The sequence below is a fragment of the Podarcis muralis genome, chromosome 6, assembly GCF_964188315.1.
Source record: "Podarcis muralis chromosome 6, rPodMur119.hap1.1, whole genome shotgun sequence".
NCBI classification, from domain to species: Eukaryota; Metazoa; Chordata; class Lepidosauria; order Squamata; family Lacertidae; genus Podarcis; species Podarcis muralis.
This window is the reverse complement of record NC_135660.1, coordinates 42,335,021-42,358,908: the sequence shown is the minus strand read 5'-3', so window position 1 is coordinate 42,358,908 and position 23,888 is coordinate 42,335,021. Positions and strand designations below refer to the sequence as shown.

The 23,888-nt window shown below is 46.8% G+C and overlaps 1 protein-coding gene across 1 annotated transcript in view; it reads right to left on the bottom strand.

The window, feature by feature from the left end:
* The window catches only part of SLIT1 (slit guidance ligand 1), a 119,579-nt gene that overhangs the window by 11,972 nt on the left and 83,719 nt on the right, over positions 1 to 23,888 (bottom strand). The window contains exons 5-28 of the mRNA XM_028730533.2: positions 23,626 to 23,697; positions 23,118 to 23,189; positions 21,712 to 21,783; positions 20,552 to 20,715; positions 19,653 to 19,800; positions 18,696 to 18,767; positions 18,316 to 18,387; positions 17,360 to 17,431; positions 15,670 to 15,813; positions 15,053 to 15,216; positions 14,601 to 14,624; positions 13,769 to 13,913; positions 12,255 to 12,329; positions 11,395 to 11,538; positions 11,071 to 11,214; positions 10,441 to 10,607; positions 8,911 to 9,043; positions 8,209 to 8,277; positions 6,276 to 6,347; positions 4,808 to 4,879; positions 4,247 to 4,318; positions 2,901 to 3,064; positions 1,672 to 1,796; positions 954 to 1,051 (exon numbers count right to left, since the gene is read on the bottom strand). Coding sequence (XP_028586366.2) covers positions 954 to 1,051; positions 1,672 to 1,796; positions 2,901 to 3,064; positions 4,247 to 4,318; positions 4,808 to 4,879; positions 6,276 to 6,347; positions 8,209 to 8,277; positions 8,911 to 9,043; positions 10,441 to 10,607; positions 11,071 to 11,214; positions 11,395 to 11,538; positions 12,255 to 12,329; positions 13,769 to 13,913; positions 14,601 to 14,624; positions 15,053 to 15,216; positions 15,670 to 15,813; positions 17,360 to 17,431; positions 18,316 to 18,387; positions 18,696 to 18,767; positions 19,653 to 19,800; positions 20,552 to 20,715; positions 21,712 to 21,783; positions 23,118 to 23,189; positions 23,626 to 23,697 — 2,556 coding nt within the window. The remainder of the gene's footprint in view (positions 1 to 953; positions 1,052 to 1,671; positions 1,797 to 2,900; positions 3,065 to 4,246; positions 4,319 to 4,807; positions 4,880 to 6,275; positions 6,348 to 8,208; positions 8,278 to 8,910; positions 9,044 to 10,440; positions 10,608 to 11,070; positions 11,215 to 11,394; positions 11,539 to 12,254; positions 12,330 to 13,768; positions 13,914 to 14,600; positions 14,625 to 15,052; positions 15,217 to 15,669; positions 15,814 to 17,359; positions 17,432 to 18,315; positions 18,388 to 18,695; positions 18,768 to 19,652; positions 19,801 to 20,551; positions 20,716 to 21,711; positions 21,784 to 23,117; positions 23,190 to 23,625; positions 23,698 to 23,888) is intronic.

The following is a 23,888-nucleotide window of genomic DNA, read 5'->3' as shown; positions in this document are numbered from 1 at the left end:
CAACAGAATGCTTCCCAAATCTTTTCCCCAAATCTGTTACAAAGCACCCCTAAAAACATCCAGCTTTTGTTATGATGGCCTGCACCTCAGAAGGACGTTGGTTTTAGTCTGGAGAGGCCTCAAGAGAGACTCCATTACAGAAAGCCAAGCTCACATGTTCCAAGCAAGCTGAGCTGCAAAAGCCCCCGGCAAATTCATTGTCTCCTTTCACTGTAAATCTCTGCCATTCCTCCCTTATAATTTGTAAATTTAGAAGTAAACGAAAGAGCACCATAAACAAGGATATGGCCACCAAAATATCACTCTCACGATTACTAATCAAGAAGTTTTGATCGCCTGAGGCTCTTGTCTGCAGAGTCCAAAAGATACGTTAATCTCTTTTCTCCAACTCACATAAACAGCAGATTAAGATGCATTATAAGAAGCCATTTTGCAAACATCTTAGACACCATTTTAATTTCTTTACACTCATTCACTGCCAGGAAAACAGGTTTTGCCTTCTTTGCTTTTATGCTAATTTTTAAGCCCAATGTAAGCATAAAAGGTGATGCTTTTTGCCTTACCAATTAGGAATCCTTTGGATATCAAAGAGACCTCATCTCTCTCTGCCCAGTAACATCCCTGTGGACTCCCACATCTCCTCCTCCTCTCCCCTTTTTTTACTGCTGAAGAGGTGCTCTCATCTCCACCACATACCACCAAAGCCTCAGAGAACAAGGTATGAAACTCTCTCAAGCCCATCAGCCGGCCAACCCCCACTCCCCTTCCCCCTATTTTCTCCTTTCAAGCTCCATCAGGTTCCTCTTTCTTAGGGAGACCTGGTCTCTTTATTCTTGTCATGCCCCAAACTCTTCCTTTTGCTTTCTTCTAATTCTTGCCCTAAACTCTTCCCCAAAGTCCCTACCGAAATCTCTACCATTTCCCCCCATTTGAGAACCTGAGCAGCCACTCACGTGAAGCTGGCTTCACTGCCCTCGTGAGACAGGCAGGTCCCACCATTCTCACAGGGCCTGCTGGAGCAGCCATCCACAGAGAGTTCACAGTTTTGGCCCTGGAATAAGACAAGGAGAAGTAGCAGCCACAATACAAAAAACAAATTATAAAGCTCTGGCCAGGACGTGAGGTTTCTCAGTCTCATCAGCCATAAAAGAACAAAATTATAATAATAGGAATTTCTGCCTATAAATAATGCCGGCTGTCCTTTTTGGGTTTGATTGTTTTCGCCACCAGGATTTCCTTTATAGCTATTAGTCAAGAGCTGCCTTCCCAACCAAGCGTCCTCTGTAAGTTTTGAAGTTCAGTTTCCATCATGATCAGGGACAATGGGCACGCTAGTGCAAAACATCTGGCGAACGTTCAGATGAAACAGCCAGTTCCACATTCCCCACTCCCACCCCCAGAAATAGTGGCAGCTTTAGGTCCAATCAGTAGGGACTGAGAGTGCATCTCGCCCATTCCTGATGGCAGTGATAAACTAGGCTGGTTGTCAAACTGGAGAATGGGTTCCTTCCACCATGTCTTGGTCCTTCTCTGAGCCTTTTTCTTTTGGTCGACACAAGCTGTCAGAGGCTATGGTCCCCAAAGCAGGGAGAAAGCCCAATCCTTCCCTTTGTCAATGATCCCTACACCCTCCCTAGTCACCCCTCTCCTCCTCCCCATCCCTCTTCTCACCTTGTAGCCACTGGGGCAGATACAGCGGTAGGCGTCCAAAGGGTCTTGTTGACATGTGCCCCTATTTTGACAGGGACTGGACAGGCAGGGGTTGCACTTGGCCTGGATGATGAGGGGAGGAGGCCCTGCATAGATGAAATAAACCAGACAACTAGGAATTGGGGTCAGAGCCAAAGAATCACTGAACAGGAGGGAGGATTTCCACACATCCTCCTGTGAAGACTGTCCCCCTTCTTGGCCAGAATCTTTTGCAAGGCACTTGCCAGAAACATAGAGGAGATCGCAAACGGATTAATGGTGGAGCTGAATATATATTAACAGATGGAGGAGTTGTGAAAGGAGAGCCTGCCCCCCCCACTCCGTGGCACAAAGCCAGGTTGTGCTTACTTGTTTTTCTTCTTTAAATAGGAGGCCCTGTAGCTCAGTGCTGGGACACATGCATTGCATGCAGAATTTCCTAGGTTCAATCCCTGGCTCCTCCAGTTTTTAAAAAGGGGGGCTGGGTGGCAAGTGATGGGAAAGACCTTTGGACGATGAACAAACAGTCCAACGTGGTTAAGTGAAGTGGCTTGATCATTCCAGCACTACATGGAACACCTAACCCTTCCTTTGCCATATAGAGAGGCCAGGAACAGGCTGGAAGATGTGAACAGTTGGAGTGCTCCTACATAGACACTCTTACCACGTCAGCTAGTATGGATTTGGCTCTAGTGACTTAGCTGGATGAGAAGGCTATGGAAGGAGGAGGCAACATAGCCTCCAGCCTGTGTCCTTCCTCCAGGTCTTCATTCAGAGTCTCATCACCAAGACACTCATCTTACCTTCTCAACACTATGGACCAAACATGATAGGAGTAGCACATGTGTGGGCAATGTGGTGCAACACAGAAGTTGCACAAGCCTCACCACAGTTCCAGTCACTAGCATAAAGCCCTTCCTTTCATCTCCCCCCTCCTCGCACATTAACAACCCTCATGCTCCCTCACTATGTGCTCCATGCTCAACCAACAGGCCCAAGCCCTATAGTACTTGGAGTTACCCAAACTGTTCACCTGACCTGCCTTGGAGCTAAGGTGCCTCAACCTCGGTCCCAGTTTGGTTGGGAAAGGGAAGAGGGCCAAAGAGCAACTGGGCAGGGCAGGGTAGACCAGAAAGAGCCATTGTTTGGACAAAGCTGCTCTGCAAAATGAATAAAGTATAGAGTATCCTATAAAGTATTTATTCACTTACCTAGGCACTCAAACTTCTTGGCAGGAGTGGTGAGCAGCAGTTTGCCCTCCATATCTGCAGGGCCAGCACAGCGGGCAATGCCAGGCTCCTTGTAGCCAGTTTTGACCCAGCCTGAGAGCCAGCGCATGTGGCAATCACAGTGCAGTGGGTTGGCACCGATGGCTCTGTGAAGCAGGGAGAACCAGAATCTCTACATAACTCCTTAAGGTCTGGAGGGGGGCTGTCATTCATTGCATTTGATCTCTCTGGCTGCCTCTAGTGGCCCTGGAACTGATTAATAAGTAAGGTTTCTATTTTCAGACTCTGAAACTGCCCTCATAGAGCAACATAGCTGCAATCTGAGGTAGTCTCTCTCTTTCTTCATACTGTTCTTAAAGGTATGATTCACACATGCTGGCTTGCAACTTGCTATCTCAGTTCCTGACAACATCACTCAATAAGATGCAGCTAAATGTGCAAATTGCAGCCACCGAAATGCAGGGTGTTGGTACCACTCATCACTTCAGGGTGCGGGTGCTGAGTGATGAACACACATAGAGGTAGTCCCTAGGGTTGCCGCCTTGCCTAGAGGTGCTGCTTATTAGCATATCTAAAATATTTTCAGATGTATGTAAATTGAGAAACAATTTACTCTGAAGGCTGAAATTGCTCTGCAGGCTGAGGGTCCTGCTGGGGGGAAAAACCCTAAACAAAAAACATACCCCAGTCTTCCCCCAAATGTACCTTTCCCCATCGTTCTCCTTAGACTCTAACCCAGGTAGAGTCTGTTGCAGTGTTTTATAGTTCTGAGCATTGGGGTGCTGGTCTACACTGGTTTCTCCTGCATTATTCTGAAGTGTAGTAGAAGACAAGAGGCACAACACAACTTCCTCCCCAACTTCCTTCCCCCACCCCACCCACAGTCAACTGCGCATTAAGAGCCAGTACAGCCTGGTGTGTGTGTGTGTGTGTGTGTGTGTGCACATGCTAGCTCCTTTGCCTTACTTAAGAGGTGCAAACTACAGGACTGCAAGCTTGGTTGCTGCCTCCTGATAAAAGGTGCCAGGAGGAACTTCAGCAACATTGCAAGAAAGCAGAACCAGACCAGTTCCTGCTGCTGTTCAGCATGCAGAGCACACTACGTCTGCCATCATGTCAGCCAAGGCAGCCATCACACCAAAATCAAAATAGGCTTTACTCCTGCCTAGCATCATTCCCTGACCTGGTGGATAAACAACGGGAAACAAAGGATGCTTTCTAGCTTTTGCCTTCCAAGTACTGTCCCACAGAGCATCAGGTAGTAGTGCCAAGCTGGGATTCTCATGCAAGAGGAAAGACTGGGTGTTCAAACTGATGCAAATACTCACAGGTGAGATAGGGAGATGACATCAGCAAATATCCCCTCAGGAAGTGTAGCAATATCATTTCCATGGAGCGACCTGTGCACAAAACACAAGCAGCATTCTCAGTATCCTGGACTGCGGGACCCACCTGTCTTACCTGTTGTGATGGACCCTTTAAGAAGGTTAGGGGAGCATGATCTGCCTAAAACCAGGGAAGTCAGGAACTGGGGTTTATAGACTTAAACTCCTTCCCCCTATACCATCTGCATCATATGTGAAGCACTGGATTACGAACCAGCGGACTTATGATAGACTGCCTCCTCTGTGCCCAGATGATGTGTGGCTGAGCCAAAGAACTGGCCAAAGAAACAAGGAGAGCAAAGTGGATGTCCATAAGACACATAACACACACAAACTAAGAAAGTGGAGGGTTCCTCAGCCCATTGTTCTCCCTCCACTACCAATTGCCTGGCTGCTCACTTCTTAAAGTAACAGTTTCCCAGGAATTAGGACAAAGTCAGACTCCAGTGAGGGGATTCTCCTTGAACAGGGGCAGAGGGGAATACAGGAATACAAGGTACCTACAGCAGCCGTAGTGAACGGAGACCCTCAAAGGCCAGGGGAGGGATACACTGCAGGGCATTGTAGCTGAGGATCCTGAGGGATGGGGGAGAGAAGGAAGAGTTTGAATCATCACACATTCCTTAAAAAAACCCCAGCCCACATACTGCCTGATATCCCTCCTCCAGCCCCATATTAGTTAAAGGAAGGAAAATTTCTTCCCTCCTGCTCCCTGTGCCCATCAAAAACGCTTCTTCTGCAAGTGGGGTGGGTAGCCTCCCTAAAATTGGACTCAGTTCCTAAGGTAAGCTAATGTAAGAAAATTCACAGAAGTAAACCCTCCTGGCCTTTCCTCCCCCAGCAAACCTCTGTGCCCAAACCCCCATTGTTCAGGAGACACCCCCACCAAGCCTACCGACAGGCTTTTTGCAGGGCACAGTGGGGGGGGGGGACGGACAGGAAAATTTCCTTCTCTGAAGTTCCCTAAGTTAGCACACCTTAGGAGCCAAGCCATTGTTTCTTTCAAGATTCTCACATAAACTGGGGCACAGTGTGTTCTTGGGGTATGGTTGGATTCCACTCAATGACGATGCTAACAACCCATGAAGTTCATACTCTCTCCAGATTCGTCAAGTAGTTGGCATGAGTCTAAAATTGCAACTTTGATGGCAACACAGAAAATAATAGGGTCTGCTGGCCAATGAAGGATTTTTACTTTCTACATTACTTCTATTCAACTCAGTTCAACTTTTTTTTTTAAAGGATAGGTGTCTTTCAGTTAAATAGCAGTGGCATTCTATTTACTGCTAAGATGATTTTAAATATATTACTCAAGAGATCAATTAACAATATGTGTCACCAGCCGCCTTTCAATTGGGATGACTGAAATCCCACCAAAATCCTGTAATTTCAAGGCTCTGGCTGCTAGAAAACAATTTAATTGTATTTATTGACTGAGGCGTTCAATCCTACATTTGTCTTTTAAATGAAAATAAGTTTCCAGCCTTTCTGGTTGACCCTTAAGCTTGGAACTCAGAAACTGAACACCACAGTCAACAGAACAGAAAGAAACCTCCTAACCTAACGTTAATGATGATGTAGCAGCTTTAGGATTTATAAGCTAATATCAGGATGGGAACAGACGAGTACATGTGTATGGGTCACATGGATTTAAGCAAATTCCAGATTATAAGTAGTTGTTGTCACAGAACACCTTGTAGACAAGAATGAACTGCAGGAGGCATGCATTCCTGTTTAGTTAGTTGGAACCAGCAACTGCCACTCCATCAATTGATGTTCTCTTTGGCCAGGCAGTGGACCCCAGGGATCAATGGCATTTCTACCCTGCTTTGCACAGTATAAGCCAGTATACTGTAACATCAGTCATTTAAAAAGGCATTTCTCTCCCTGTAGAGGAGGCCTCTTTTTGCTGGAGGCAGTAGGACACCCTCCCTTTCTGATCTGCTGTTCAAATGCTGTATTGGGCACTCACAGAGTGGTGAGCTGGCTCATATTGGTGAAGGATGAGTTGCTGAGAGAGCTGATCTTGTTGTTGCTCAGATCCCTGTAAGACAAAAGCACTGTGCAAGCTCACATCACATTTAACTCTCTCTTCCTATAGAACAGACCCTCCAACTGTCCCTATTTTCCAGGGAAATCACTGATTTAGAGAAGTCATCCTGGTTTCTGATTTGATCCCAGAATGTCCTGCTTTTCCTGAGGATATCCCTATTTTCATTGGAGAAATTTTGGAGGGTATATGGAGTTATCCAACCTCCAAGCCACTGGAAGGCAATCCTGTACAGGGAAGATTTTTTTAAAAAATAATAATGTTTTTTTATGATTTTATGTATGTTGGAAGCTGCCCAGAGTGCTGGGGCAACCCAATAAGATGTGTGGGGTAAAAATAGTAAAATAATCATTATGGAATAGGATGTCCCTATTTCCATTGGAGAAAACAGGGATGGAACAATTCTGTCCTTCCCAGATTTCTGCATTCAAACTCTACAGTCTTTTGCATATCTAAGGACACTCTCATGTGAACAGTGGCTCCACAGATTGAACATCCAGCAGATGCAGCGCTGGTGGCACCTTCAAATCTGCCTTCTCCTTTGGCAACAGCTCTGGGCCGATGACTGCATGATGTCAGCTAATTCTTCTAAACTCTTCTCTGTCTGGTGCTGCTAGAAAGGAATCTTGATAAACTGTATCATGTAGGAAGAAGGAAATCTAGCAGTGAACATGCTCTGAAGGCCAGGGAAAGCCACAAGATGACCTGCAGAGCATGGAGTGAATCTTGAAGTCAGTGTGCTTAAGACTTAGACTCAACTGCATTTCAACAGCCAGCAAATAAAATAAACCGTGAAGTTCCTTTGGAATTCCTTAGGCAGGCAATAAACAAACATTTGAGATGAAAAGTCAGTGAGGTGGGGTCAATGGGGCAGGGGAAAAGGCTATCATTCAGAAAATTCCAGGAACCACATATGAGAGAGATGCCAGAAGGGTAATCTACCTCTTTGTGAACTGAAATCAGTTCCTAAAGGACTCACAGTGCCTTAGCAGAAAAGCAAAGCTATTCTAATGTCCAGGGAAACCAAAGTAAATAGAGAGATGGATGAACTCCAAATCCCAAGTCAGATGGACTAGATGGCGTTTTTAGAATTATTTACTTCACCCAATATCCTGAGCTGAGTTAACTGCACCTTGCTCAAGAGAATCCAGCTTTTTTAGTTGTACGGCATTTGCATTTTAGCCTCTTTTGGGAATCTGACCCCATAACCAAGGCAACTAAAATCTAAAAACATTTAATAGTTAATTTTCTTGCCTTACACCTCTCACCTCCTCTTCAGCTGTACAAGCTAATATGTTAAGCATAATTTTATGTAATTCAGAATGAGTCCTATGCCTCCCCTCAAATTCTCCCTTAGGCAAAAATTATTTTTTATCCTCCATGCTAGCTTCTTTGACTATGCTCTTGGCTCTTGTTGTTTTTCAGAAGCTTCTCTGCTTCCATTTAGCTCTATGGTATGTGTGTGTTTTAATGAAAAGACTTTTTTGCATTTTGATGGAAGAACCAGGTGGGAGATACAACATCTGGGTGCTACTTGGCCTTTCTGAACCTGCTTTATTCTTTATTCTGAAAACAGAATGGTCACCTGATTCCACAAAGATCTCCTGTACCTCCAACCAGCCCCTCTGTACTGGTCAAAGGCTGATATCATGTGAGCCAAATCAATTGATCAGTGTCCACTGAGGTACGAGTTGCACCACTCCCCACCTAGGCCTGGTCTAAAAATTTCCACAGACATGCTGCACAAATGTCTGAGAAAAGGCCACAGCCCACACCCCATCTCCTGCCTCTCTGAAAAAAGACTATGGCAAGCTCTCGGGGACCCACGCGAGGCCACTTCTTCTCAGATACTTACACCAGCTGTAGGTAACGGAAGGTGGAGAGCTGTCCAGGAACCAGGGTGAATTGGTTGCCATCCAAGTAGCTGCAAGGACAATGTAGGATGCATCAGAGGTCACAGCAGCAATACAGGAGAGGACTGTTAAACTTCCAACAATGGTGTTCAAAGGACTCTAAACCTAGAAGCTATAACTAGTAATAAGCACTGCCCCTGCTCCTCTGTTAATGGTGCCAGCTAAGGGAGAACCATCTGAGTTATCTTGTACTTGCAAATGCCTGTGTTTCACACCTGTATTTCTAACAGGGTGGCATACGTGCTCTCCTAAATCTGAAACTATGTTTGTCTCAGGCTGCCTTGCTTTCTTCCAGTTTTCCAGCTGTTTGATTCTAGGGTATCAACGTTGGATTCATTAACGCTGCAGAGTAATATAACAGTACTAGAGGCCCCTTCCACCTGCCACAGAGCTCACTCCCCTAAATAAAAAATCCCTTCAGAGTTCAGTGGCATCCAGTTTTGAACCCACAGAGAATGTGGCATGCACTGGATCAGTGTTTAGCTTTTGAGGATGATCTGCAGAACAGTGCAAGGTATAAAGCTGCATGCCCCTCACTAGGCTGTTCCCAGCCCCTTCATCCATGGGTGCAACTTGCCAGTTCCCACATTGCCCCTTCTTCCCGGATGCAGCGTCAGCAGAAGGGCCCAGGCAGCATTACTCACAGCTCTGTGACGTTCTTGGGGATCCCTTTGGGGAGGGATTTCAGGTGCTTGTTGCTGCAGCGAACAACAGTGTCTAGGCAAGTGCACTCCTGGGGACACTGAGGGCGTGGGAAGCAGCTTGTCTCCTCCTGACCTGCCAAGGCACAAGCCAAAGGGTTCACAGTGGAAAGAGACGGCATGGTGATGGAATAGGAGATCTTGAAAGCAGACATTATCCTATGTTTCTCCAGGGAAATCTAGATTTCAGTCTGCCCTTAGATCACCATTATAAAGTGTCCCACTTTATCAAAGGGCCAAAGGCATTAGCAGCAATTAGAACTGAGAATATTAATCAACTGGTGTGATTAATTCATTGCAAATAAAACGCAGCTCTTAATTGGAAAGAGTGTGAAAGGTCCCTTTGACATCTATGTCCTCCTATTGATTTACACAAGGGTTTCAATTCTCAGAAGCACATGGGAAAAGCGATGGAGCTGTTAATCCCCCCCCCCCCCATGAACAGCAGCCACCCCTCCACACCCTGCATAGATGCACCATATCAGAAGCTGCTGTTTGGACCAGGGCCAACGGCTTAAGATGATTTGCTAGACAGTTAATGATTTACCTATTTAGTAAAGTGGCGCTGTGTTAAACATCTCCAAAAATATTTCCTGCATTAAGATACTGTACTTATTTATACTGAGTGGTTAAATAGCTGATTAAATTGCCTCGCTTTTAACCAATTAATTGACTTGGGGGGGGACGGGACCTTGAGACCACTCCTAACCACGGCGGCACAGCCCCTTACATAAGTGGGGACCTGCTGCATCCTTGACAAGATTTGTGCTATGTTTCAGTTTATGTCTAGTTTGAAGCCACCAGGCAATACAAAAACTGCTAGGCATGTCCATGTAATTGCTGCTGAGCTTGACCAGTGCCCATGCTGGGACAACAAAAAAGGCCATGCCAACTGAGGAGACAGTACGAGAAGAAGAAGATTGCAAGACATACATGCATACACACACACACACCCCCTAAATCTCCCACAACTTTTCAGAATGGGGCGACCACATCATTTCATTAGTGGCTGCAGTCTTCTTTGCCCTTTACAGCAGCCTTTGGGTTCCTCCCACTTCAGCTGATCTGTGCGAGGAAACTCATTTCCATGTGTGAACTGCTACTGCAAGATTTGAGGGCCAAGGCAGTTTACACACACTGTGCAGCCTGGGCTAATGGACATTCAGCGTTTTCAAAATCTGGCTTAATACATGGCACTCCCATTTTCCGTAATGACGTCCTGTGTGCCCTCTGTTGGTTTAAATTCATATTGCAACAACTCTGGACAGGGAAAAGGGTTGGACATTTATGGCTTAATGGGAGTATCAACCTCATTCAACCACGACAGCCTTCCCAACTGGTCTGCTAGTGGAAACTCAAATAGGGCCTTATGTGGGTCTGTGGGGAGATACACCTGCTATACAATCATAGTCTCAGTTTGCTTAATTGCTCCCTCCCCATCCTCCTCATCCCCACCGAGAGCCTGTGAGTTACCTTCCTCACACCTGAAGTCGGGGAAGGCTACATCCTGCAGTGGGATTTGGCGTAGGAAGTCTGGATTATTGCAGCGGGGGTTCCCAGTCACAATCTTCCTCCTACGAAGCCAGTCGCCTAACCAGGCCAGGCGGCAATTGCAGTTGAAGGGGTTAGCCAGCAGGTTCCTGGGTGGGAGGGGTACAGGAGGGAGATAAATAAACTGGGCAAACACAGGATAATCTAGCACAAGCTTGTAGGCAGGTAGGGCTCAATCACCTTCTCGCTTTCAAGACCTATAACATGGGCCAGACAGTCTATGTTTGCAGGAAGCTGATTTATTCTAAGCCAAACCCTCTGGTCTGCTTAGCTCAGTTTTCTCTACAATACTGGTAGCACCCCTCCAAAGTCTTAGGGACAGATTTTTCCCAATACTGCTACATAGGAGCGCTTTTGAGAGGCCAAGGATTAAAGTAGGGACCTGCTGTATAGAAAGTGTGGGTTCTACTCCTGAGCTATGGATCCTCCCTACAATCAAGGTGGGGTAGCAGAGTGGCCTACACCGTGCAGACAGCTCTCACCAAGGAATAGAGGACTGAGCGTGTTCAGAGGTTAGTTAATAGGTTAGAATTTCCCTGCCTCGCAACTCACAGTGTGGAGAGTGACTGCAACGTGTCAAAAGCCCCAGGTGCAATGGTGCTGATCTGATTGTCGTACAGCGAGAGGAGGCGCACATTGCGCAGTCCCGTGAAGCTGTCGTTGTGGATGCAGTTGATGCGGTTGTTCCTCAGCATCCTGGAAGGAAGACAGAGAATGGGAAGAAGCCCGTTCTACAAACTACCCCTTGAAAGCCAAAGGAGCCTGACAGCATTCTCCACCCTGCTACTCCTCCTGCGTGCTGACAACCCACCGCTGCCCCTCTCTCCTATCTTCCCTACCCCAGTTAGGTCAACAACCCCAGTTAGGCCAACTTACAGGGTCCGCAGCCCATCGAGGCCCCGAAACATGGCGCTGCGCACTGACTCCAGCTGGTTAACCGTCAGGTGTAGCTCACTGACTGAAGCTGCCCCTTCAAAGGCCCCATCCTCAATCTCTGACACCTTGTTGTTGCTCAGGTTTCTGGGAAAGCAAGGAACATGAAGTGATAGTAGAACACAGGAGCAGGCAGAAAGTTTTCTCAACTCAGTGCGCAGCCTACAAGGAGCATTTCTCTCCAACAGAGACAAATGAAGAATATTTGTAGTAGTTCCAACAGCGCTGGTTTTATTTTGCTGTCTTTAATTCTTCTGCAACCTGCCCCTGCTGCACCCACTTTGAGTGTATGCCATATGTTTAGTTTTAAGCCTTTGACTTCCTCTAAAAAAAATTGTTTCTGCTTCTGAAGGCCCATTGAGTAGCCCCTGGCAGTCTTGATCAGAATCTTCTCCATCCTGTGCCTGCACTGAAAGGAAAGCTCCCACTGATGTCAATGGAAGCTTTATTCTCCTTGTAAACAGCAGTTGAGGTGGGGCGGGGGGGGGGGCAATTCCAGCACTGGGTCAAAGCTCCCCTCACTCCACACCATTGTCCTGATCTGGTTGCCCCCCCTATGCCAGCTGTTCAACTTTTTAAAATCAACTATGCAACACCAAGCAATGTGACAAAGGTCATCTCTAGTCTTTCCATTCTAGGCATACATGTCAGCCTCTTGCATTAGAAATATCTGGCTCCTGTTGGAATACTGCTGCACTCTAAGCCCTGTTCATATTGCCGCCTCCTTTCCCCCAGATCTTGTGTGCACAAGAGGTCTTTGGAGTATCTCCTCTGCTATGAGAACCCCTTACCCACATACTCACATTTTCTTTAAGTGTGGGAGCTTCTTAAAGATGCCTGTGGCCTCCAGCACTGTGATCTCATTGTTGTTCAGCCGCCTGCAACAGAAATAAAGGATTGTAAACATACAGCTCGGAAAGCAAAGCCATGAATAAAATAAAATATATGTGTATTCTAAGCCCATCTCTGAAAACTAACTTTGCATTGCTTAACACATTCTTTCCACTCTGTACTGAGTTAATCCCTGTGTATAAAAATGTGCATATATATATATATCAGAATATAAAGCGTAATGCAAATGGATTGTTCTGCCAGGAGTAAGTATATGGCTTTGAAAGCCAATACACACTAGCTTTCTAAATCAAGCATCTGCAGCAGAAAGCCACTTGTCCACATGAACAATGTGCCCTTTTCCTACACACAGATAATTTCAAAGAATTTAATATAGAATAGAAATAGAAGGTGAAATGGCCCAATGAAAGACTCAGTACTGGATAGGGCCAAGGGCCATTCCACTGTGCTTGCATGGAGAATAAATGCTTCATATAAAAGGCTTCAGATACCTGTTTAGTACACAATATGGGATGCTGGGTGCAGTGCAGTGCACTACAGAAGGCAGAGGCACTGGAATGAAAAACGCACCAGAAATAGAAGTTCTAAGCTTTGTCAGTGTGTAAGATGAACACTGGGTACAGAAGTTAGGAATCTTAGATGAGTGGCTGAGGCAACCCAGTCAGATGGGTGGGGAATAATAATAATAATAATAATAATAATAATAATAATAATAATAATAATAATAGAAGAAGAAGAAGAAGAAGAAGAAGAAGAAGAAGAAGAAGAAGAAGAAGAAGAAGAAGAAGAAATGGACATACTGCAGTGATTCAAAGTATGAATAAAGTATGAGGAGAAAAAACCCCTAGACAACAAGGAGTTTCCCCCTCACTTCTATTTTCACCTTAAGAAAAAGAACTGCGAGTTTCATAGATTCATGGTTAGCAGCAAGTATGTAGGGAACCTTTTAATCTTTACCTCCACTGTCAGAGGCAGCATTCTTCCAAATACCAGTCACTGGGAATTACAAGTGGGAAGAGCACTGTTGTGTCAGATCCTGCTTGCAAGCTTCCCATAGGCCACTGTGAGAACAGACTGTTGGACTAAATGGACATTTGGCCTGATCCAACAGGGCTCTGCTTATGTTTGTTGGGCTCTGTGGAGTTAAAATGAAATCCTGCTTCACAGATGGCAGGCAGACCCAGTCTGGGAGGTCAGGTGTGCCTCAGCAGGGAGAGCCAATCAGCAAGCAGGTCCTTCCATCTCAATGCATGATGGGGGAGGGCAAACCCAAAAACCATAGAGAATGCCTCCGTGTCCCTGGCACAGAGATCAGTCCTCAAAACACCAGCAACCCTACAATAGCAACATTTGCTATCCACAACTGTGTAAATAAAGCCACACGGAAAGCAAATAAGAGTACTTGGTTTTTGATAGTGAGGAAGGAAGTATGGTTCTTAGATATGGCCAAAGCATGCTGACTTACAGTTCAGCTGTGGCTTGAGGGAGGCGCTCTGGGATCTTTGTCAGCTTCAGGTTGGAACACTCGACCACGTTGGCTTCACAGCGGCACTTGGGGGGGCATACGACGTCACTGTGACATTCACTGTTCAACTGGTAATCTTCCGTACCTGCCACCAAGAGAAAGCAATGAGACAGTGTGCACACAGAGGTGTGTGTGAATACTTGGGACTGTTGCATAAGCATAATATTCTGGAAGGGGATTCCTTCTGTCTGGGGGCATGAGGCCTCACATGCTGACTCTGCCCCACCATTCCTGCTCACCCAGTCCCAGACCATCTCCTGTTGAAGGAAGCTTCTACCATGGCTGCTTGAAGGTGAGTAGAAGCCACCAGTCAATTGGGAGCTCTGCTTTATCAGGGATCCCAGTTAAATGCAGAACTCATAAATAAAAATATATAAATCCTCTGGCCAGCATAATTAAGCCAGAAATTTCTTCACATAGAGTAAGGCTCCAATAAGTGGCCCCACCATCAAGTAGCCAGAAGCAGTGGAGACTTGACAGATTGAAATTGGCTGTGGACCACCTGTGGCCTACTGAGTTCCCTACTCCTGTGCTACAGGAAATGGAGAAGGCAGATATGAAAGACAGAGACTTGTTCTGAGCCTCTGGAAGGACACAGTGCCTGCAAACAGTCCATGCCACCACTGCTGGATCTAGTGCAAACCATTAAAAATACATCATAACAGAAATCCTGCAAGGCTGCAACCTCATTCTGCCAGTAGTGCAAACATGCCACAAACATATGCATGCAACTCACGTGCAAATTCTAGCATCTCCATACTGGCTCCCTTACCTGGAATGAAATACTGTTCTTTGGCTGTGAACAGAAATATGCAGAGTGTTAATCTGAATGCAGCAAACTTAAGAAATTAAAGGCCGTGCTGCTCATAACTTCCTCAAACATGTATGAACGAGTATATATACTGCAGTGTGTGAAATGAAAACAGAATGCATATTTCTATCCAGATACATATGTTTGAAATGACATCATGCATATTAACTTAATATATATTTCTGATGAAAAATAGACAAATACACCACCAGCCATCAAAGTGTGCACAAGATGAAAGAGTTAATTTTTAAAATAAGAGAACAGAACTACAATATCTTCCCCTAGATTTCACTGAGGTGCTAATGTCAGGATCCCTGAATAAGTATGCAGTGAAGTGCAGGGGGACATCCAATATCTGCTCTGTCCTGATCCCCAAATCTATACGCAGCCCTACAGAAGAAGATCATTCGTACGGGAGCAGCGGAATTTCTTGCTCTTGATCTGTCCGATGCGCTTGTTGGCGAGGCGGCGGGGGCTGGCACAGCGAGCACCACTTGTTTCAATAGGATTGGCACGCAAGAAGTCTGCCAGCCACTTCAGGTTGCAGTCGCAAATAAAGGGGTTCTGGGCCAGATGGCTGTAGAGGGAAAGAAACAAGAGCAGCTTGAATTTCAGAGTTGTTCTGGTGGCTGCTGTCAGAGCAACCTTAAATCTAGCAACCAAGATGCTGCTTCTAGCTGGCATAATGCTGAATGGCCCTGGGCCAGCCTCTACACCCTAGGGCAGTCTCCCCCAACTTGGTGCCCTTCAGATATTGTTGGAACAACTTCCATCCTTCCATCAGCTCCAGCCACGTTATGGGAAGACACCTAGTTAGGGAAGGCCGGTCTTGAACATGGTTGCAAAGGCATGACCTTGCAAGGCTTTTTGGTCTCTTTCTAGAGCTCTGCCCCTGTGGTAATCTCCTGCCTTGGCCACAGAATCTTACCTGCCTTCTCAGTGGGACCCCAGTGTTCCAAGGGCATTTCCTCCCTTCCTCCCACAGAACCCTGTTCTCATTGGACATATCTTCAGAGAAGCCAGCACTCACAGAGTCTGGATGGCTCGCAAGGTGGCAAAGGTGCCCTTGGCCAAGGTCTGGATCTTGTTGTCGTACAGCGAGAGCAGCGACAGGTTCTGCAGGTCAGCAAAGGCATCTGCCCGGATGCAGTTGATCTTGTTGGCATTCAGGAGCCTGGAGTGAAGGAGCACAAAACACCATATCAGAGTGTGTGGTGGTCATAGTGGTAGTGGCTATCACACACACACACAAAATATTCTTAGCCATTGCTCACAGCAGGGGATTCTGCAGATCCCACCCACTCAACTAACACCCAGCATGTTACTCACACAGCCTAGACCAAGTGATAGTAGGTCAGAGAACAAAATGGCCACAAAGAAGACAGGTGAGGAGACAGGATATCCACAACCCTTCCCTGAATCTGAGGTGGACAGAAGGAAGGGATAGTATAGATCAGGGGTTGGCAAGGTTTACCTCGCCTGGGATGGTTCACTCCCGTGGAGATTGCTCCGTGGGCCAGATCGTGCCTGCGCAGATGCGATTTTCGGCATCTGAATCTGCGCAGACGCGATTTCCGGCACAGCAGAAGCGAGTCCCCACTCCGCACTGCTCCAGTTTAGTGCAGTGCACAGGGATTCACCGATTGGGCAGCTCAGTTCAGGGGCGGCTCATGGGCTGTTTATTAATTTTTTTTATTAAGTTTCATTTAATGCATACACATAACACAGGTAAGTAAATATAGAAAAAGAAAAGGAAAAAAGAAAAATTAAAAAAGGGAAAAAGGTAAGAAAAAAACAAGATAACATACAATTCGACTTCCATCCCTCTTGACTCTGGATTCCTAATTTTTCCAAGATTCTATCTTAACAGCTGTTGTTGTTTAATAACTTGAAACATCGAAAGTTTTATAGTAAACCAACTATATTTGGTACGTTTTGATAATTTCCTTCTATATATGTCATAAATTTAGCCCAATCATCCCTTAACTTTGTATTCTTTTGGTTTCTGATTTTCTGCGTCATATTTGCCAATTCAAAGAAGTCATATAGCTTATTTTGCCATTCCATCATCGTTGGGGTGCTCGTGCTTTTCCATTTTTGAGCAATTAGCAGTCTGGCCGCTGCTGTTGAGTACTGGAACAAAATTACATCTTCTTTCTTAATCTCCTCTCCTATGATGCCTAATAGAAAGGCCTCTGGTCTTTTTAGAAATGTGTATTTTAATATATTTTTTAACTCGTTGTATATGGTATCCCAGAATTTTTTAATATCCTCGCAGGCCCACCACATATGCATATGTGGCTCATGGGCTGTTTAAACGACCCCCGTGGGCCACTTGTGGCACATGGGCCGCAAGTTGCTGACCCCTGGTATAGATGAGGAATATAGGCAGATGAGGAGGGAAGCAAAGATTAAAGCTGGGAAGAAGACAGTAACTCTAGATGGGATTGTGGAGCAGAAAGACACAGGGGACAGTGAAGCAGGCTGTGTGGAAGATGAAGGCAGGGAAGAAGAGAAGGCTTGTTAAGGAGAGTTGCAGGTTCCAGGGAAGAGATAAAGGGCTGTCAGGTTTGTACAGAACTATGCTGAAATTGTATTGGAGCCAGATGTGAGGTCTGGAGCCCCTTTGCCATCTGGATCAAGGTTTCCACACTGACACTCGCCCCCTGCTATAGTGATGTCCAAATGGCCCTCTAGCTATCCCTCTCACTTGTGCTTACAGTAGTTGCAGTGCATACAAGCCCCCGAATACCCCTTTGGGCAGCTCTGTGATCTTGTTCCCGTACAAGACTCTGGAAAAGAAAGAAAACCAGTGCTTGAATTAGTAGCATCTCTCGGTGGTTAAGTCCTGATGTATCTTGAGGAAAGAGGCCATCTTGAACAACTAAACCCAGGCTCACCCTTCATACCCTCACCCTTCATACATAGCGGACGTAACTATAATGAGACTGTGAGGTGCCAGCTGGCTTATGATGCCAGCATCAGGGAATCTGGATTCAAATGTGATTTAAGTCCCCACTGAGGCCCAGTTCGTATATGCAAATGGCCATATGCAGCCACTTGAAACAGCTAGGTAGGCGCAGCTCCATCATGGCAAGCTGCCTGTGTCAAGTGCATAGCTGTCAACGTTTCCCTTTTTAAAAGGGAAATTCCCTTATTCCGAATAGGATTCCTTGCAAGAAAAGGGAAAAGTTGACAGCTATGGTCAAGTGGCTCCCCGCAAGGTTGCAGCAGTTTTGCTCATTCCATTGTAAACCTTTGAAAGAGAAGGGTTGAAATGGTGTGGCTGAAAGCGCCATAGGACCATGGAGAGCTGCTTCATGCAAACACTCACCATCTGGAGCTGTGCCTGCAAAATTGCATTTCAAGAGACAACCATGACACAGATTGCTCTTTGGAATGGAGCCACATTAACTTGCTGGTGCAGTGGGTGGTGGGGGAGTGTGGTGGGTGGGGCAACTCACATGCTAACATTATCGGCAGCAACTGGGAATTAGAAAGGCCAAGCAATATGTTGGCCAAGGGGGCTGTGAGTTGGAATTGGCATATTCAGGAAACCACAGCGCATAGCCAGTGGTAGAGTGCTAGAGAATATTCTCATGCTGCATGCAAGCAGCATTTCACTTCCCCACCTAGACTAATGTCTACCATGCTTGCTCCCACTGAGGCTACTCACAGAGAGTTGAGTGAGCGCAGGCCTTGGAAGGCATCAGGCGCAATCTCCAAGATCTGGTTGTTGCTCAGGTCTCTGAAAGGCAAAGACAAAGTTAACACTCCTACGCATGTAGTCACAGCTCCTTCCTTTTCTGAAGGTGCCTCTCCCACCTTGTGTTCTTTACAGAGTATAATAAAGGCTTCACTCCTGTTCCTTAGCAGGACTGAGATGGAGGTGCACATCAGCCAATACAGCTCTGTGCTCCCTCGAGCACACCTTGCAATGCAACACCTGCTTCCCCTCTGCCCATATCACATCTGGACAGAAGGTATTGCCTTAGGCCTGCACAGACTATTTGTCCATCAAGCCCAGCACTGTTCACTCTGGCTGAAGACACTCACATCCTTCGTAGCTTCTTATATGATGAGAAGGCTCCAGGTGGGATAGACTTGATGCCATTCAGTTCTAAGCGTCTGCATGGGAAACAGAACACAAGGAAGCAAATCAGCTTGACTGCACCATGGGAGCAACTGAAGTGCCATCTCTTCCAACAAGGATGCCACAGAGATCAGGCAGGAGGTAGTCCCCAAGAGTAGGCAGACAGCTGTATTCCTGGATAGTTCACTTTGACACATCTCCCCCAGTTCTCTGGAAGCAGAAATCTCTGATCCTGGTACAGCTTTTAGCCACAAAAGGGACTGGCAAAAACTAGAGTCATCTCTGCATAAGGGAGGAGTGGTGAAGCTTTATGGACCAGTGGACCACATCTTTCTCTCCCCCTACCCTTGTGGGCCAACTTCAACAGTCAGTAGGGCCACCCATATGCCAGTCACCTGACACATAATGGCATCAGGTGATCGACACCTGTCAAAGCTTTGTACAGCACTTCCCAAACGCCCAGCAAACCAGGTGATTGCCAGATGTTTGGGAAAGCACTGTGCAGAGTGCTTTGCTAGTCACATGCTTGGTGCTTGGGAAATGCTGGACACATGCCTCTCAAAGTGCTTTGTGCTTCGTTTCCCAGACACATGGCAACTGGCTGATTGTGGGGTGTTTGGAAAGCCCCTTTCAGCCATGCCCTGTCCACACATCATGCATATGGCTTGAGTGAAATGGCCTGGCAGGCCAAATCTGGTCCATGGGCCAGAGGTTCCCCACCCCTGACATAAGGTCACAGTTGAGAATTGCCCTATGGTGCTCCTTAGGCAACAATATATTCTCTGTTCCAATACCAGCTGAATCAATACTAGCCAAAGGAGACAGGAGCACCCAAGCAGAGTAGATGTGATTAGGAAGGGTGCTAGTGCTCAGGTCCCACCATCCCCTACCTACCCACCATGTTCCTAGTATCCACTCACATCTCAGTCATGGTCTCAGGCAAGTTGGCAGGGATGGCTGTCAGCCCCTTGCCACGACAGTCCACAATGCCATTGCTGCAGGTGCACATGGCGGGACAGGAACCTGATGAAAAGCTGCAGATTTGGGTCCTGGTAGCATCCATCTGGCCTGCAGAGAAGAATGCAGAAGCTTAGTGCATCCTCTTTGCATAGGGCTTGCAACCCACGGCACTGCAGGGCACCCCTAGCCCTGCCTACCTGTTCTTTGCTTGTGGTCTGTTGGGGTTTTGGAATGTGTTCTTTCTTCAGGGCAGCTAGAAAGCCTTTGGGCCACTAGCACACCCTCCTCTCAGCCCCTCTCCACAGATGTTTACATGTAGAGATGAATACATATGCAGGCATATACATTTGCAGAACTGCTACACAGGTTGATAGCTCAAATCAGCAGAGACAAGAAATGGACAGGGGAGGGCAAGTGCACAAATGAGCATGAGATAGAAAGGGCAGCATGGTGCACCATTTCACAACGCTGAGGAGGAAAACTACATAAAGAGCACAGGGAGCAAGCGGGCATCTTTCAAGATGGCAGCTGCCAGCACTAATGGTTTGATAGCTTCACACTGTCAGAAATAGAAAAATGCAGGATAAAAGGAGACGATGCTTTTAAAAGAATTTCTGCAGCCCAAGCTGCAGTCATGCAACCACCATGGCCTGCACACGAGACACAAGAGCTCCTGAAACTAACGTGTCATGGTAAGAGGGTCTGTGTTAATTTGAGAGACCAATGGTCTCCTGTGGTGGGTTTCACTAACTCTTTGGTTCCAGGGCTGATATGCCTTGAATCTGAGGGCAGAAGGGGCCTCTCTCTGGTGATTTTGGGGGTCTGCAAAGCTCTCTGGAACCCCATAGATGCCACTGACCTGAACAGCTGAATTCATTCTTCTGAATCTCTGCAACGTTGAGGCCACGGAGGGCAGCAGGGCCGGCACACTGTGTGAAGAGCCCAATTGTGGGGCGCTGGCGCAGCCACTGGGAAAGCCAACCCAAATGGCAATCGCAGAAGAGCTGGTTGGAGTGCAAGCGGCTGTAGGGACCCAGGGGAGGAAAGGATGGGGCAGGGGAAGAAACATCATTCACTTTCTTTCCACAGCTACCTCTTGAGACACCTGCATAGATACTGTAGGTAAAGACATTTCTAGAGAGACAGACTTGGGTTTACAGAGCTGGAATGAAAATGTGGGGACATTTCCTGGGAAGGAGAGTCCAGTCCAATAGGGATCTGAAGCTGTGGGATTTGGGCCTTAGTACTCTGCATTCTGGGATGCGGGTGGCGCTGTGGTGTAAACCACTGAGCCTTGGGCTTGCCGATCAGAAGGTTGGCGGTTCGAATCCCTGCGACGGGGAGAGCTCCAGTTGCTCGATCCCTGCTCCTGCCAACCTAGCAGTTCGAAAGCATGTCAAAGTGCAAGTAGATAAATAGGTACCGCTCCGGTGGGAAAGTTAACGGCATTTCCGTGCACTGCTCTGGTTTCGCCAGAAGCGGCTTAGTCATGCTGGCCACATGACCCGAAAAAACTGTCTATGGACAAATGCCAGCTCCCTTGGCCAGTAAAGCAAGATGAGCGCCACAACCCCAGAGTTGTTCGCGACTGGACTTAACTGTCAGGGGTCCTTTACCTTTACCTCTTTTTTTACTCTGCATTCCATGGACTGGATTGCTCTCACCCAGTGTCCACATTAATGCCACCCCTTTCTGTCCCATGATACACCTTGTCATTAAAGGAGCCAACAACTCCATGAACAGAGCTGTGGCTCTTTCTGCCATTGGGGGGCAGCATCCCACATCTTCGTAGGGTCCCAAGTTCTTGGGATCCTGGGCACAGGGTTAGGCATTACCTACTATGAAAACATCAGTGCCAAGACGGGAGATCTGCAGGACCTAAAACTGAAAAGTTGCCCCCAGGATTCCTTGTATGGACTGGTAGCTCCCAGCCCACCATGCTTTATGAAATGTCCAGTCTGCGGTCTTCCACCCCACCCCCAATCCCTCCGCCCTTGGGCTGCTTCATCATGTGCTCACAAGGTGCGCAGTTTGGGCATATGGTTGAAGCTGGAGATGGGGATGGTGCTGATGTTGTTGTTGTTCAAAGTCCTGCAGGAAGGAGGAAGAGGAAGAGCATCAGTGAACGCTGGAGAGAAACATCTTGTCCTTTCATCTGGCTGTGTGTGCAGTGTACACACAAACAAACAACGCTCACAGAGTGGCATGTGACACTTCTCAGATTGACAGCACATCTTATTTTCAAAATCACTTTCAGCATGGGAGAAGCAAGGGCCAGTTCTAACACAGCCCTACAACAGAGGATCTTAGAATGACAGAGCAACAGGCGAATTTTAGGGCTCATCTTAGCAAGAAAAGTTACATTGACTAATAGATCAGCTTCCCTGGGGTTGCATGCAATCCCTTCATCTGACCCAACACTCCCCTCAAGCTTGGGAGGAAGGCCCTGCTGACATTAGTAAGATCAGGACCAGGCTCCAGTGGTTTGCACAAGGGGAGCTACTGGGCTTTGGGTTGTCACTTGACCACTTTTGAAACCAGCCCAGGTATAATGTTATTTGTTTTGCTTTGTTTTCACCACTGGGATTTAAAAAAACCCTCTTAAGCTACAATCCTATGCACAATTGCATAGTAATATAATAGGACGATTATTACTAATTATTATTACTATTGTTGTTGTATTGATTTATCACCCGCCCTTTGAAAACAATTTAAAATTCAACATTAAAAACAGTTCAAAACAAATTAAATACTGAAGCTAAAGTGAACACTTCTCTAGGGAGGGTATCCCACAGAGTAGGGGCCACCACTGAGAAGGCTCTGGTTCCTGGTTCCCACCAATCTAAATGATCTCAAATGCAGGCCAACAAGCAGGGCTTCTGATATCCACCTTAAAGCAAAGGTAGGTTCATACAGGCACAGCTTCTCCTTCTAATAACTTAGCCCCAAACCAATGAGGGCTCTAAAGGTGGAAAATAGCACTTTCAGTTCTGCTGGGAAGCACTGCAACTGATACAGAATCGGTGTAATACCAAAAGACCTCCATCCTTCTGGGGAGATGGAATGCTACCTGCACCCTGTATGTTACCAGCATGGGTGGGAATCTCAGGATATACACTCTTAAGTTAAAAACATTTCTGATGTGGCCAGGAGTGGAGTGGGACTTGAAGGGGATAAGGCTATGGCCACCTGAGCCTGCAAATCGAACACCAGTGATAAAGCTATATAGAAAAACAGACTCTTTGCCCAAATTTAGGGATGGGCACTGTTTCTTGTGAAGAGTTAGCCCTAACCCCAGGATGCTTCCAGACCACCCTCCCATCAACTGAGCTGAATTCTACCACAGTCATGCTTCTCTAGGCAGGCTCTCCATCCAGCCTGATGGGACAAACCTTCTACAGAGCCCCCCCCCCAGAGACACTTACAAAACTTCCAGGCCACGGAGAGCACGGAAGGCCCCTTCCTCAATGCAGCTGATGTGGTTCTTGTCCAGTTGTCTGAGTGATGAAAGAGGAGATTAATATACCTGTTCTCAATAGCTGTGCTGGCAGACCAATACCTAGGATGCTCGACACAAAGACCAATCTGCTGCACTCAGTGAAAGGAGAAGAAATGCTGGAGGACTTTGTGGTATGCATAAGAAGCACTGGAGAACTGCAAGTAGCCAAGAGGTGGAGAAGGATAGGTATGGGTGGGTGGGAAATACGGTTTGGGGCACAACAGGCACTTCATTATATCTGTGGGACACGTTCCCACTGCTGTTATCCTATTAGTATTTGCTGTTGTAGAAGGAATTTTTGAGATCTTCCTCTACACAGTTGCTAGCCCTATGACCTCAATATGTGCATGCATGAAACATAATGCCAATCTCTCCAGGGCAATGTGGCATGCTGTGCTTCCCTATCCGCTGCCCTGCTGGGCCAGGTCACTCACAGGTTCTTGAGATCAGTAGCTCCACGAAACGCCTTCCTGGGAACAGCCAGAAGGAGGTTCTCACTCAAGTCCCTGCAGATGATAATTTTAAGAGAGCCATCTGTCAGTGGAGAGACAATGAAGTATGGGGGGTTGGCAAGGTAGTGAGGCATCAGGTTATGAGGACTAGCAGGGGAATACTAAGCAGCAATGAAGAAATGTTCTGCACATGCTCAGATGCATGGCCATCCTTATTGTTTTATATGCACCAGAGTGAGCTCTGG